General features: G+C 40.2%; 1 protein-coding gene across 1 annotated transcript in view; it reads left to right on the top strand.

The window, feature by feature from the left end:
* NOX3 (NADPH oxidase 3) overlaps positions 1–16,343 on the top strand; it is a 159,179-nt gene that overhangs the window by 105,442 nt on the left and 37,394 nt on the right. Inside the window, exon 12 of the mRNA XM_075863737.1 lies at positions 8,563–8,725. Within this exon, the coding sequence (XP_075719852.1) occupies positions 8,563–8,725 (163 nt within the window). The remainder of the gene's footprint in view (positions 1–8,562; positions 8,726–16,343) is intronic.

Raw genomic sequence — 16,343 nt, 5'->3', positions numbered from 1 at the left:
AGGAGTGCGTATAATAAAATGTCTCCGGGTTGAGGGTCAGCTCGTTTTAATTGGGGAAAGATAATAGCATTGTAATATTGAGAAATACAAAGGGAATGAACATTATGAAAATGATGGTTTTTTTTTTATATTAGTTTGTTTTATATATACCATATCTACAGTATATTGTAGGGAGGGGTCTCAAACTCGTCCAGGTAAATGGGCCGCACATAGAAAAAATGTGAAGTTGACGGGCCGCATTACTTTCAGATTTGATACAATACAAAAGTATTGTTAATCAATTAGTTATTCGAACTACTATAACAATACTTCATTACTATAATAATACTGCATTACTATAACACTACTACATTACTATAATAATAGAGCTAGGTTTAAACTTAACAGAAATTTGTGTGTTTACTCCACGTGCTTATTTTAACAATCCAGTTTAAGTGTCGCTAAATGCAGTCTAGCTGCTCAGTTGGCAGCGTTTGGCAGACAAAAGAATATCAAGATTGGGCAGCCCCTTTTTAGATAGTGCCACAGTGCCCTCTGTAGATAATGCCACCGTGCCCTCTGTAGATAATGCCACAGTGCCCTCTGTAGATACTGTCACACACCCACCCGTAGATAATGCCACAGTGCCCTCTGTAGATCATTCCACACCCCCCTTAGATAATGCCACAGTGAAACCTGTAGATACTGCCACAGTGCCATCTGTAGATAATGACACCCCCTAGATAATGCCACAATGCCCTCTGTAGATAATGCCACATTGCCCTCTATAAATAATGGGACAGTGCCCTCTGTAAATAATGCCACAGTGCCCTCTGATAGGGGGGCACACACACACACCCTATAGATAGTGCCACACACACACATACATACACACACACACACACACACACACACACACACACACACACACCTCCCTGTAGATAGCCCCATTGGGGTTCCCGCTAGGAGTGGAATCCCCAGCCAGAGCATTGCCGATGCTTAGGCCGGGGATTCCTCTGCTGGAGTGGCCCCTGACATCACTGTCCATAGACAGTGACGTCAGGGGATCCTCCTGGACTGGAATGTCATGTCAGGGGCAAACCCAGAGCTGGAGTCCCAGAGCAGAGCACTAGTATAGGCTCTGCTCTGGAACTCTGGGGAAGCTCCTGACCTCACTGTCCATATGTGGACGGTGATGTCAGGGGCCAGCCCAGAGCCGGAGTCCCGGGCAGAGCGCTACTAGCACTCTGACTGGGACTCCAGCTCTGTTCCTGATATCACTGTCCTGATATTGGACAGTGATGTCAGATGCTTCCTCAGAGCAGAAGTCACGGAACCGAGCGCTAGTATAAGCTCTGCTCTGGGACGTCATGTAGGAGTGCCAGCACACTCCTCCTTCGGCCTGCTCTCTCCTCTCCCGAGGGAGCTACTGTGCCCCGCGGGCCCCATATGACAGCCTCAGTGGGCCACTCTTTTGAGACTCCTGATATAGGGTATACATTTTGGCTGTAGTATACAAGGACATAGCTAAGCTTTAATCTGAGGAGGACAAATGAGTGGTTTAAATTTTAAAGAAAGATACATTGGAGCCAGATTCTGTGTAATAGAGAAAAGCAATACACTTTAAGTCCTTGTTCTCACAGTGCAGATTTGCGGAAGATTTTGCATGTATTTTTTAAGCCAATTTAAGCACAATTTTAGTGGCAGTAATTCAAGTTTGTATGGCATATCGAAACATTCCTTGGATGAATACTTTTGGCTGTTTTGCTTTGCAAGCCGACTGTATAGTGCCCTAGTACCTGGTTCCTAGTGATTTAGTGTCCCCGTCTCTTCTTTTAACTCCTAGCTTAAAAGGGTTATATGACATTCGAAAAAAAGGTCTGCTTCCCTTCCCCCCAGAAACAGTATCACTTTTGTCCACGAGTTGTGTCTGGTATTACATATCAGTCCCATTCTGAACAAAATGAGAATTTATTTAAATTTTGTTAAATCTCATACAACCCCTTTAAAGTAGGGAATTCTGAGAGAAAGGATTTTGTTTTTTTATGCTAAACGTTTGAATTTATACAGTTTTTCTGAAATTACAAGTGAATATCTGTCACTTTCAAGCATTTATTTATTTATTTATTTATTAAATATATATTTGTATATGCCCTATAAGACCCTACTCTATTAGCCAGAGAGTGAAAACGCTACAAACAGTGGCACCTGTTCTGGACGACTCGACAAAACCTTGTAATACATTTATTTAAACGGGTGCAGTATAATCCAACATTATGATGCAGAGAAAGCTAATCCTGGCAATAAAAGAACAAATCCCTTCCAAGGGAGTGTCTCACGTATTTAATTTAAATGTACTTAAGTAAATGTAAGTATGCAGAAGAGAAATAATGTTTGTTCTTATTTTAATGTTGTAGTTATTTATGCCTTGTTAATAAAAAATAACCCTGGGGTTGCCATATTGTAGACACACGCTTTCTTCTTGTATTGTCTGTACAGACAGTGCAGCAGGGTATGGGTGCTTTATAGAAGTTGAAAGTTAATTGACTGAGAAATGTCAATGATTATTACAGTCTTCAGAAGCAATGGAGTACAGCTTTCTACCCAGGGGCGTAACTGCATTGCTGTATCTCTTAAGTAACCCATTGATGCAGCACTAGCCGCCAGAGATGTTGGTAGAGTCTTAAAAGATCAATGGCACAAGCCCCAACTCATATGTTTTGCCCCCCACTCAATACACAAAAATATACTTTTATAACACGGCTGGCTAAGATACAGCAGTGCAGCTTTACGTATGATAGTATACCTAAATAATGTATTCACCAAGTAATGGTCATATACCAGTTCTACAAAGAGAAAAATCAATACAGTACAATTATATCCAGTGACTCACTTACCCTTTTCTTCTCTATCCAGGTCCAGACCGCCATGATGACTTCTGCCAGCCATGAATTGTCTCTGTGCACAAACTGCACATTATGCTGCTACCCCTTTGGCATTCTTAGTGCCCCTATACAATAATAGTGGCCCCATTTGTGCCCCACACTGTAACAGTGTCCCCTTTGTTCCCCTGAATGTACTAGTGCCCCCTTTTGTGCCATAAAAAGTAATATTGCCTCACCACAAATTAATAGTGCCCCCACCACAAAATCATAATGCCTCCTTTAATAGCAATAGTGCCCTCGTTTGTGCCTCATACACTGATAATACCGCGTTTTTTTCCCCACCACATAGGGATTGCTGCCCCCTAAATCCTCTTACACAGGATAAATTCCACATGGGCAGTTGATCATTTTATTAATTGCAACCTATTTAAAAGAGTTTTCCCAGAATCATAAATTATCAATTATCTACACGATAGGTGATCATTTTCTGATCACTGGGGCCCCACCGATCCTGAGAACAGGGGTTCCAAACCCAGATTTAGAGCCTAACAATGGCCTCCTGCTCTGACGTTACAGAAGCCGATTAGGCCCCGCATGGAGGCGAAGCCTAATCGGCTTGCTGTCAGTAAACAACTGACAGATTTAAAACATTGCACTATATAGGTAGTGCAATGTATTAGAAAATAAATCTGACAGTTGGACCTTTAAGTCCCCTAGTGGGACTAAAACAAAGTGTAAACAAAAAGTGAAAAAAAAAAAAGTTGTAAAAAAGAATACGTTTCCAGTAATAAAATAAAACACAATCGCCCTTTTTCCCTTATCAAGTTCTTTATTATTGAAAAAAATAAATAAACCATACATATTTGGTATTGCCGCGTCCATAACGGCCTAAACTATAAAAATATTATGTTGTTTATTTCACGTGGTGAATGGTGTAAAACAAAAAGGTGAAAAACAATGCCAGAATTTCTTTTGTTTGGTCACTTTGCCCTACAAAAATTGGAATAAAAAGTGATCGAAAAGTTGCATGTATCCAAAAATGGTACTTATAAAAACTATAGCTCATCTCACAAAAATCAAGCCCTCATACAGCTCCGTCGATGAAAAAAATGAAAAAGTTATGGTTCTCACAACATGGCGACAGAAAAAATACATGTAAAACATAAAAAAGTGCTATAAATTTGGTATCACCTGAATCGTACTGACCCACAGAATAAAGTTAACATGTAATTTATAACGCATTGTGAATGCTGTATAAAAAAAAAAAAAAAAAACTATGCCAGAATTGTTGCTTTTTGGTCACCTTGCCTCCCAAAAAATAGGATAAAAAGTGATCAAAAAGTCGCATGTACCCCCAAAGTTGTACCAATAATAACTACAGCTTGTCCCGCAAAAAAAAAGCCCTCATACCACTACGTCTATGAAAAAATAAAATTAGTTAAGGCTCCCATAAGTCAAGAAAGAAAAAATATGCAGTTGTGCAGGACCGAGGGGAACATTAATTCTGTTTCAACAGGTGATTTATCAAGGCCCTAAAATTAGGGAACCAGTAAGGGTACGGCTCAAACATATCTGCTAGAAGTGAGGGTGCCCGTATTATACCAGGACAACACTTTCCCAGCAAACTGCAAAGGTGCAGAGTGTGTAAGAAAGGATACCATTTATCACACTGGCCTATGCATAAGGGATTGCTTAACCGCGTAACACACATCTACGGATTATTTTATTGTTTTTTTTACCCCATTATTATACCACCTAACTATGCCCCTCATTTATTTTTCCCATCTTACATATACCCCCAAATATAACTGAAAACACCAGCAATACGCAAACAAAACTACTACCAAGCAAAATCCACGCTCCTAAAGCCAAATGGCGCTCCCTCCATTCTGAGCCCCACAGTGTTCCCAAACAGCTGTTTACTTCCACATATATGGCATCGCCTTATCCGGGAGAACCTTTTTAACAATTTTCGGGGTGTGTGTCTCTAGTGGCACAAGCTGGGCATGACAAATTTGCCACTGAAATGGCATATCTATGGAAAAATTGCCATTTTTACTTTACACCATCCGCAGCGCATTAATTTATGGAAAAGACCTGTGGGGTGAAAATGCTCACTACACCCATTAATAAATGCCTTGAGGGGTGTAGTTTCCAAAATTGGATCACTTCTCAGAGGTTTCATTTTCAGAGCCCTGCAATTGTGAACCAAAACGTTGTAAATCGCCAAAATAGGCCTCAATTTTGCATGGTGCTTTTTCACTCCCGAGCCTTGTCGAACGTTCAGGCAAAAGATTAAGGCCACATGTAGTGTGTTTCTAAAACCGGGAAATACAGCATAATATTTAGAGAGCTGTCTTGTTTTAGGGGCACAAGCTGGGCACCACGTATTGGCATATCTATGAAAAAATTCCCATTTTCACTCTGCAACATCGAATTCTAATTTATGGAAAACACATGCGGGGCTAACATACTTTGTGACCACATATGGGGTATTTCCATACAAGTTGCTTTACAAATGTTGGGGTTCTTTTTTTCCTTTATTTGTTGAGAAAATGACAAATTTTAAGCTAAAGCTACACTACCGTTCAAAAGTTTGGGGTCACCCAGACAATTTTGTGTTTTCCATGAAAACTCACACTTATATTTATCAAATGAGTTGCAAAATGACTAGAAAATATAGTCAAGACATTGACAAGGTTAGAAATAATGATTTTTATCTGAAATAATAATTTTCTCCTTAAAATATTGCTTTCGTCAAAGAATGCTCCATTTGCAGCAATTACAGCATTGCAGAGCTTTGGCATTCTAGCTGTTAATTTGCTGAGGTAATCGGGAGAAATTTCACCCCATGCTTCCAGAAGCCCCTCCCACAAGTTGGATTGGCTTGATGGGCACTTCTTGCGTACCATACGGTCAAGCTGCTCCCACAACAGCTCTATGGTGTTGAGATCTGGTGACTGCGCTGGCCACTCCATTACAGATAGAATACCAGCTGCCTGCTTCTTCCCTAAATAGTTCTTGCATTATTTGGAGGTGTGCTTTGGGTCATTGTCCGGTTGTAGGATGAAATTGGCTCCAATCAAGCGCTGTCCACAGGGTATGGCATGGTGTTGCAAAATGGAGTGATAGCCTTCCTTATTCAAAATCCCTTTTACCTTGTACAAATCTCCCACTTTACCAGCACCAAAGCAACCCCAGACCATCACATTACCTCCAGCATGCTTGACAGATGGCGTCAGGCACTCTTCCAGGATCTTTTCAGTTGTTCTGCGTCTCACAAATGTTCTTCTGTGTGATCCAAACACCTCAAACTTCGATTCGTCTGTCCATAACACTTTTTTCCAATCTTCCTCTGCCCAATGTCTGTGTGCTTTTGCCCATATTAATCTTTTCCTTTTATTAGCCAGTCTAAGATATGTCTTTTTCTTTGCCACTCTGCCCTGAAGGCCAGCATCCCGGAGTTGCCTCTTCACTGTAGACGTTGAAACTGGCGTTTTGCGGGTACTATTTAATGAAGCTACCAGTTGAGGACCTGTGAGGCGTCTATTTCTCAAACTAGATACTCTAATGTACTTGTCTTGTTGCTCAGTTGTGCAGCGGGGCCTCCCACTTCTCTGGTTAGAGCCTGTTTGTGCTGTCCTCTGAAGGGAGTAGTACACACCGTTGTAGGAAATCTTCAGTTTCTTTGCAATTTCTCGCATGGAATAGCCTTCATTTCTAAGAACAAGAATAGACTGTCGAGTTTCACATGAAAGCTCTCTTTTCCTAGCCATTTTGAGAGTTTAATCGAAACCTCAAATGTAATGCTCCAGATTCTCAACTAGCTCAAAGGAAGGTCAGTTTTATAGCTCCTCTAAACAGCAAACCCGTTTACAGCGGTGCTAACATAATTGCACAAGGGTTTTCAAGTTTTTTCTAATCATCCATTAGCCTTCGAACACAGTTAGCAACCACAATGTACCATTAGAACACTGGAGTGATGGTTGCTGGAAATGGGCCTCTATACACCTATGTAGATATTGCATTCAAAACCAGACGTTTGCAGCTAGAATAGTCATTTAGCACGTTAACAATGTATAGAGTGTATTTCTGATTAATTTAATGTTATCTTCATTGAAAAAAACTGTGCTTTTCTTTCAAAAATAAGGAAATGTCTAAGTGACCCTAAACTTTTGAACGGTAGTGTAATTTATAGCACTTTTTTTATGTTTTACAACTTTTTGCACAATAAAATAACTTTTGTAAAAAGAATGTATTTTTTCTGTCGCCATGTTTTGAGAACCATAACTTTCTAATTTTTTCGTTGACGGAGCTGTATGAGGGCTTGGTTTTTGTGAGACGAGCCATAGTTTTTATAGGCGCCATTTTTGGATACATGCGACATTTTGATCACTTTTTATTTCTATTTTTATAGGGCAAAGTGACCAAAAACCAGAAATTCTGTCATTATTTTTTACGTTTTTTTTATGCCGTTCACTGCGTGGAATAAATAGCATAGTATTTGTATAATTTAGGCAATTATGGTCGCGGCGATACCAAATATGTATGTTTTTTGTTTTTTTTTCAATAATAAAAGGACTTGATAATGGAAAAAGGGCGATTGTGTTTTATTGTATTACTTAAAACTTTTATTATATTTTTTACAACTTTTTTTCTCATTTTTTTACACCTTACTTTAGTCCCACTAGGGGACTTGGAGGTCCAACTGTCAGATTTTATTTCTAATAATTTGCACTACCTATGTAGTGCAATGTATTAGATCTGTCAGTCATTCACTGACAGCAAGCCGATTAGGTTTCGCCTACGGGGGGGCCTAATCGGCTTCCGTAATGGCAAACAGGTCTCCTGTTGTCATAATAGCAGTTGGCAGTCATGCGATTGCAGGGCACAGCTGGCGATCTGCTAGCAACCACAAAAATGCAGCGATTGCATCCGATCACTGCATCTGAGGGGTTAATGGCAGGGATCGGTGCTAGCTCCAGTTCCTGCCATTACAGGTGGAAGTCAGCTGTAACATACAGCTGATATCCACCGCTGATGACGCCGGCTCATCTCCTGAGCTGGCGCCATTTTGACGGCGGCTACGGAAGTCTTTCAGGCCCCGTCTCCGGACGGGAGCTGGAAGTTTTACATGCTAGGTACACCGGGAGGCCAGTATTAGGCCCCCGGTTGCCATTGCAGCCACCGACACCCCGGCGATTTCATTGGTGGGGTGTCTCGATGAGCTGCAAAAACCTTAAATGCATCGATCGCTTTTGACGGCTGCATTTAAGGGGTTAATGGTGGGGATCGAAGCTAACTTTGGTCCCCTCTGTTACAGCAGGATGTCAGCTGTAAGATACAGCTGACATCCGGGGCCGATGGCACCGACTCCGTTTCTGAGCCGGTGCCATGCATTTGTTATAAGTATACGACATTTTGCGGGAAGCAATGGCTTTCCATGACGTATACTTACGACAAATGTAGGGAAGGGGTTAAACACTTTCACACCAGGGTGTTTATTCTTTTTATTTTTTTGTATAGTTTCCAACACATCCAATAAAGATTACGTATTAGATTAAGGGTCACGTCCTGCCACTATTGTATATTTCTTAGCCCAGCAGGGCAATCAGTTAGACACTACTACAATCACTTAATAAGTACTATTACTTTGCATTTTTGTATTCTCTTACATGGTTTTATTTTTTTATTCTAGATTGGCTGTTGATGGACCTTATGGATCAGCTGCGACTAACATATTCCACTATCGTGTTAGTGTATGCATTGCAGCAGGGATTGGAGTGACACCATTTGCATCTGTGCTAAAATCTATATGGTATAAATACTGCTCTCCAAGTAATGATTGGGAACTGAAAAAGGTAGTTGGTTTACCCATAAAGTAGAGTTACTTTATTAAAATTTCTGTTTCTGTACTTTTTTATAGTGTTTTAGTAATTTCTACTATGTGATAGAGCCATTCATTTTAATGGTGCTTTATTGGTGACCATTTATCCAAGTTTATATTAATTTGCTATATGATGAGCCTGTCGGCATGAGCAGCATTCTGCCTTTTTTTTTCTAGCATAGCATAGGGGCTCTCTAAAGTGGATACATCACCGTATTATGCTGTACTATACAGTATAAGCGAAGCATGATATAGGGAGAGGACCTCTGTATTATCATCCCAAACTGTACAAAAATATTGGGCCCTTTGGCTTATAGCACTTAACAAAGAACGAAACGGACTCAAAGTTAATGCTCCCCTCATAAATTCAGTGGACTAATAACTATCCGCCGTATTATTTGTTAGGTGCTGTTAATCAAACGGCACAATATTTTTTTGTGCAGTTTGAGCGTTTAGCAGTTGTACAGCGAACCTGTGGCTGTAATATACTAGCCCTAACTAGGGCAGCAAATTATGGTGACAGATGATCTTAATGCCTTCCCGCATTTAGATGTGGAATCACGTCCTAATTGTGGTGTTTTTACTGCATTAGGACATTATAGTATGTCCAGTAGATGGCACAGGCACAGGAGCTGTGCCCACGCCATCAGCAGCGGTTGCTGGCTGTAATAGAAAGCCGATTTAACGCTGCAATGGCCTGGATCCGAGGTAACGTCAATCCCAGCTATGTAACCACTTAGCTATGTTAGACATTGACTATGCATCCAAGCAGCTACAGAGGGAGGGGACTCACTCTGTCACCCCATCGGTGATCGCAGGGAGCTAATGGGTTGCCATGGCAGCAGGGGTCCTTACAAAGGCCCCCAGGCCGTCCGTGGCTCTCTGCCTATTAGGCAGTGACAGGCAATAATGCTTTGGTATACTGAGTAAACAAAAGCATTATAATGGCGATCAAACAATTGCATTGTAAAGTCTCCTATATATATATATATATATAGTTAGGTCCAGAATTATTTGGACAGTGACACAAGTTTTGGCATTTTAGCTGTTTGCCAAAACATATTGAATATACAGTTATATAATTAATATAGGCTTGACGTGCAGACTCTCAGCTTTAATTTTAGGGTATTCACATCCCAATTTGAAGAAGAGTTTAGGAATTACAGCTCTTTAATATGCAGCTGCCTTTTTTTTCAAGGGGCCAAAGGTAATTGCACAATTACCTCAAAAGCTATTTAATGGACTGCATGGGCTATTCCCTCGTTAATCCATTATCAATTAAACAGGAAAAAGGTCTGGAGTTGATTCCAGGTGTGGCATTTGTATTTGGAAGCTGTTGCTGTGAACCCCCAACATGAGGTCAAAGGAGTCCTCAATGCAAGTGAAGCAAACCATGGTTAGGCTGAAAAAAATGAAGAAATTCATCAGAGAGAAAGCACAAATGTTAGGAGTGGCCAAATCAACAGTTTTATACATTCTTGAAAAAAACGAGCGCACTGGTGATCTCATGAACTCCGAAAGGCCTGGACATCCACGGAAGACAGCAGTGGTGGATGATCGCAGAATTCTTTCCATGGTGAAGAAAAACTCCGTCACAACATCTACCCAAGTGAAGAACACTCTCCTGGAAGTAGGTGTATCAGTATCTAAGTCCACCATAAAGAGAAGACTTTGAGAGCAAATACAGAGGGTTCACCACGAGGTGCAAACCATTAATCAGCCGCAAAAATAGAAAGGCCAGATTAGACTTTGCTAAACAACATGTAAAGAAGACAAATTTTAAATACAAAGACTCAAAAGGTTACGTAACGGGTTAGGTGCTACTATGAGGTATATAATGCACCTCCAATATGTATGATAGGCAAGCTTCACATATACTGAACAAACTTAATTAGAACCAAAAAGCCAAAGAGACACAAGATTAATAGAAAATATAAATATTTTATTGGACATACAACATAAGGATTGCATTAAAATACAAGGAGATCTAAAAGGAACAATGTGGGATATAGCATCAGTGGGTTAAGGGTATCCTACAATGCTGTTCTGCTATAGCATGGTTGTACATGACAAATGCACATAGTTATGTCAGTAAAATCTTACACTTATTTCTCATCTGGGCAGCACAGGGTTTATAACCCTATGACCCCGGGCACTTGCCTTATACCTATTGTATGTTGCACTTAATGTGCCTGTATATTGGACTGTTTCAGATATGCTCTTTACACCATTGAGATTTTACTGACATAACTATGTGCATTTGTCATGTACAACCATGCTAAGGCAGAACAGCATTGTACCCTTAACCCACTGATGCTATATCCCACATTGTTCCTTTTAGATCTCCTTGTATTTTAATGCAATTCTTATGTTGTATGTCCAATAAACTATTTATATTTTCTATTAATCTTGTGGCTCTTTGGCTTTTTGGTTCTAATTAAGTTTGTTATGTAAAGAAGACAGCCCAGTTCTGGAACAGCATTCTTTGGACAGATGAAATTAGATCAACTTGTACATGAATGATGGGAGCAAGAAAGTATGGAGAAGGCTTGGAACCGCTCATGATCCAAAGCACACCACATCCTCTGTAAAACATGCTAGAGGCAGTTTGATGCCATGGTCATGCATGGCTGCCAAAGGCACTGGGTCACTAGTGTTTATTGATGATGTGGCTGAAGACAGAAGCAGCCGGATGAATTCAGGGATATACTTTCTGCTCAGATTCAACCAAATGCAGCAAGGTTGATTGGACGTCGCTTCACAGTACAGATGAACAATGATCCAAAACATACTGCGAAAGCAACCCATGAGTTTTATAAGGCAAAGAAGTGAAATATTCTGCAATGGCCAACTCAATCACCAGACCTCAAACTGATCGAGCATGCATTTCACTTGCTTAAGACAAAACTTAAGACAGAAAGACCCACAAACAGGCAACAAATGAAGACAGCTGCAGTAAAAGCCTGGCAAAGCATCACAAAAGAGGAAACCCAGCGTTTGGTGATGTCCATAGGTTCGAGACTTCAAGCAGTCATTGTCTGCAAAGGATTCCCTGCAAAGTATTAAAAAAAACATTTTATTTATGGTAATTTTAATTTGTCGTGTGGCCATTACATCCAAGTCGTGCACGCGCCAGGAGGCTAAATCAGCACATATACAGTGCTATCCGGCATTTTAATTCAATGTTTCAATGAATCCCTGATGATGTATCACACTGCTGGTGATACTGAAACGCGTAGGATCAATTGAAAATCCTTGGCAGGGGTGCAGTGAATATTTATTACATAATTAGGGAAAGTGGTCTTTGGGTGGAATATTTGTACCATCACCCCTGGACGCTTTCTCTTTTCGCTGACCACTTGCTTTTGCCTGTTTTTGGACATAGTGGCCTTTTGAGCCATATTTTATTTGAATTATCAATAAAAACTTATTTTAATCGTTCTTTCAGGCGGTGAACTTACATTCAACAATATACTGTACGACATTTTTATATCTATTATACGGTGAATCACCTAATGTTAATTTGTCCAATTAATTTTGAGCCCCTGAAATGAGGAGGGGAGGTTGTGTAGAAAAATGGTTAAAATTCCTAAACGTTTCACAGAATATTTTTTTCTCAACCCCTTGAATTAAACCTGAAAGTCTACACTTCAATTGCATCTTAGTTGTTTCATTTCAAATCCAATGTGGTGGCATGCAGAGCCCAAATCATGAAGATTGTGTCACTGTCCAAATAATTCTGGACCTAACTGGACATAAAAGTAAAAAAGTGATGAAGGGATCCATTAGGTGAGTCTTCATTTCTTAATAAGATCAAATCCAATCTATAATAGAAAAAAGAGAGAGAATAAAAATTTTGTAAATGCACATATGTCGTATAATCAACCTAACTTAGATATGGATAAAAGATCAGCAAGGCAGTAGGCAAATTACCCCCTATCTGCTACCCCTCAATTTGAAATCAATGTTGGGACCATAAGGACGTAGTGTATTAGGGTATGTGCACACACACTAATTACGTTCGTAATTGACGGACGTATTTTGGCCGCAAGTACCGGACCGAACACAGTGCAGGGAGCCGGGCTCCTAGCATCATACTAATGTACGATGCTAGGAGTCCCTGCCTCGCTGCAGGACAACTGTCCCGTACTGAAAACATGATTACAGTACGGGACAGTTGTCCTGCAGCGAGGCAGGGACTCCTGGCATCGTGCATAAGTATGATGCTAGGAGCCCGGCTCCCTGCACTGTGTTCGGTCCGGTACTTGCGGCCGAAATACGTCCGTCAATTACGGACGTAATTAGTGTGTGTGCACATACCCTTAAGCTTATAAATCCATTGCAATTCTTTTTTTTGAGCAATGATAATCCCTCGTGTTGGTTTAGCCATATGATCTATGATCTTAAAGTGTAAATCCCTTTCAGTATGCTTGGCCTCTGTGAAATGTTTAGAGACTGTTATGGTAAGGCTACACGGTGCGGCCATGTTGCGTTTATGTTGCGTTTTTAAACCGCAGCAAGTCATTTTTCAATAGAAGTCAATATTAACATTTTTGTTATGGACAGACTGCTGCTATTATATTACAATATACAAAAGTGGCAGGACGTGACCCTTAATCTACAATGTAACCATTATTGGATTTGTTTAAAAAGATACAAAAAAATAAATAAATAAACACCCTGGTGTGAAAATGTTTAACCCGTTAGTGACGGGCCCATAGTGTTTCTATGTCCGTCACTAACGGGCCTTATTCCGATTCCATAGACTTTTTACGTCGCGGCATCGGAATAAGTAAACAGAGCAGGGAGCTGTCAAATCTCCCTGCTCTCAGCTACCAGAGGTAGCTGAGGGCTCGGGGCGTCCCTGCTCTGCCGGGTGAGATCGATATTAGTATCGATCTCACCTGTTTAACCCCTCAGATGCGGAGCACAATAGCATGCACCACATCTGAGTGGTTTTGGAGAGAGGGAGGGAGCTCCCTCTCATCCAACGGACGCCCGGTGATAAGATCGCCGAGTGTCTGTTTCTCCGATCACAGCCGGGGGCCTAATAAAGGCCCCCAGGTCTGCCTGTGGTGAATGCCTGCTAGGTCATGCCGGCGGCCTGACCTACCAGATGCCTGTCCGTTTTACACGGACAGGCATAATACACTGCAATACAGAAGTATTGCAGTGTATTATAAATGCGATCGGAGCATCGCATAGTGAAGTCCCCTAGTGGGACTAGTAAAAAAGTTAAAAAGCAAAGTTTAATAAAAAGTGAAAAAAAAAAAAGTGAAAAAAAAAAATGAAAAACGCACTTTTTCCCCCTTACAAACTGCTTTATTATTAACAAACAAAATAAAGTAAAAAAGTTACACATATTTGGTATCGCCGCGTCCGTAACGACCCCAACTATAAACTTATTACATCATTTAACCCGCACGGTGAACGTCGTAAAAAATAAAGTTAAAAAAACATGCAATATTTGCTGTTTTCTTTGAATTTAGCCTTAAAAAAAATGCGATAAAAAGTGATCAAAAAGTCGCATCTACTCCAAAATGGTACCGATAAAAACTACAAGTCGTCCCGCAAAAAAAACCTTCCTACAATTGCATCGGCGAAAAAATAAAAACGTTATGGCTCTTCAAATATGGAGACACAAAAACAGATAATTTTGAAAAAATAGTGTTTTCACTGTGTAAAAGTAGTAAAACATACAAAAGCTATACAAATTTGGTATTGTTGCAATCGCAACAAATCGCTGAATAAAGTTATTGTGTTATTTATACCCCACTGTAAACGGCGTAAATTTAGGACGCAAAACAGTGTGGCGAAATTGCTGTTTTTTTTTCTATTCCCCCCCCAAAAAAAGTTAATAAAAGTTAATCAATAAATTCTATGTACCCCAAAATGGTGCTATTAAAAAGAACAACTTGTCCCGCAAAAAAACAAGACCTTATACAGCTATGTCGACGCAAAAATAAAAAGTGTATAGCTCTTTGAATGAGACGATGGAAAAACGTAAAAAATGGCTTGGTCATTAACGTCTAAAATAGGCTCGTCATAAAGGGGTTAAAACAGGGAAGGGGCCGTGGCTATAAGTATGTAGCAGCAGCAATGCTGTGATCCGGTTGCCACTACCATTATCAAAGCTGTCCTATTATGCTGCTTGTTTGCTCCCTGAAGAGCCAGTAAAAAAGGCTGGTGAAACATGTTGGAGCAGTGAAACTAATATAGCGACTATCTACCAGAATAGTATAGAATCTCTGTGAGTCTGGAGGCCGCTCTTGTCAGAGCAAACCAGCAGCCTTCAACATATACAAAGGAAAGGACTTCAACTCCCACATAAACAAGAGGACTTGTGATCAGGGACCAGGCTAGTGTGGGAATTGTATAGATGTTAGTCGGTCCCTAGTGCACACAAAAAGAATGTGACACTAGTGGATACAGTTCTGAGACTTCAGCTCTGGTCAGAAGTGTGGTTATGGTGTGGCGGTATTATTTAATAACATTATGGGGGTATTATTGAGTCACTATGTGGTTATGGTGTGGCGGAATTATTCAGTAACAGTATGGTGATATTATTCAGTCACTATGTGGTTATGGTGTGGAGGTATTATTCAGTAACGGTATGGTGGTATTGTTCAGTCACTGTGTGGTTATGGTGTGGCGGTATTATTCAGTAACAGTATAGTGGTATTATTCAGTCACTATGTGGTTATGTTGTGGCAGTATTATTCAGTAACAGTATGGGGGTTTTATTATTTTATTTTTTTGTATCTTTTTAAACAAATCCAATAAAGGTTACGTTGTAGATTAAGGGTCACGTCCTGCCACTTTTGTATATTATTTAGCCCAGCAGGGCAATCAGTTAAGTGAACACTACTACAATCACTTAATAAGTACAATTATTATATTAAAGTAGTTTTTGTGCGGTTGACCACATCTTTATAATGTCCGACCGCATGCGGTTAATGACCGCGCTGCCAAATTTGTTGCTGAACTGCTTGTGTTTTTGGCTAACAGTTCTACAATGCCTTGTAATAAACTATGTACAGAAAGCACCTAATAAACACGGGTGAAAACTGTGTCCAAAAACAATTTCCTTTAAAAAACGCAACAGAACTGCAGCATTACAGAGACCAAAAACACATGCAATTGACCACATGCGGTTTTCAAACGCAACAAAACCGCGTAAACGACGCACCGTGTGGCCTTACCCTTAGGTCTAGTTTTTTTTATTACGGATAGTGAATCTATGATTGTTTATCCATGTTTTACAAGCCAGTGTAGTTTCACCTACATAAATGAGATCACAAGGACATTGTAACATATCCTGATAAACAAGTCAGATAATGTTAAATCTGAAATTCTCTTCCAGTTAATGGGTGAACAAAAGTCTCCCCCTTAGGCATATATGTGCAATTCACGCAATTTAAGCATGGGAAGAATCCCATCTTTTTAGTGCCTAAAAATGTTTGTATCGTCTTCCTGGCTGCACTCACATCCGCTTTAAAAAGTTTATTTTTTATATTTTTAGACCATTTATATGACATAAGAAAAAGTACCTGGTGATGCCCGGGTATAACGTGTCAGTCTGTCTGTTTGTG

The sequence above is a fragment of the Rhinoderma darwinii genome, chromosome 4 (assembly GCF_050947455.1).
Source record: "Rhinoderma darwinii isolate aRhiDar2 chromosome 4, aRhiDar2.hap1, whole genome shotgun sequence".
Classification (NCBI taxonomy): domain Eukaryota; kingdom Metazoa; phylum Chordata; class Amphibia; order Anura; family Rhinodermatidae; genus Rhinoderma; species Rhinoderma darwinii.
This window is presented reverse-complemented; position numbering and strand designations above follow the sequence as displayed.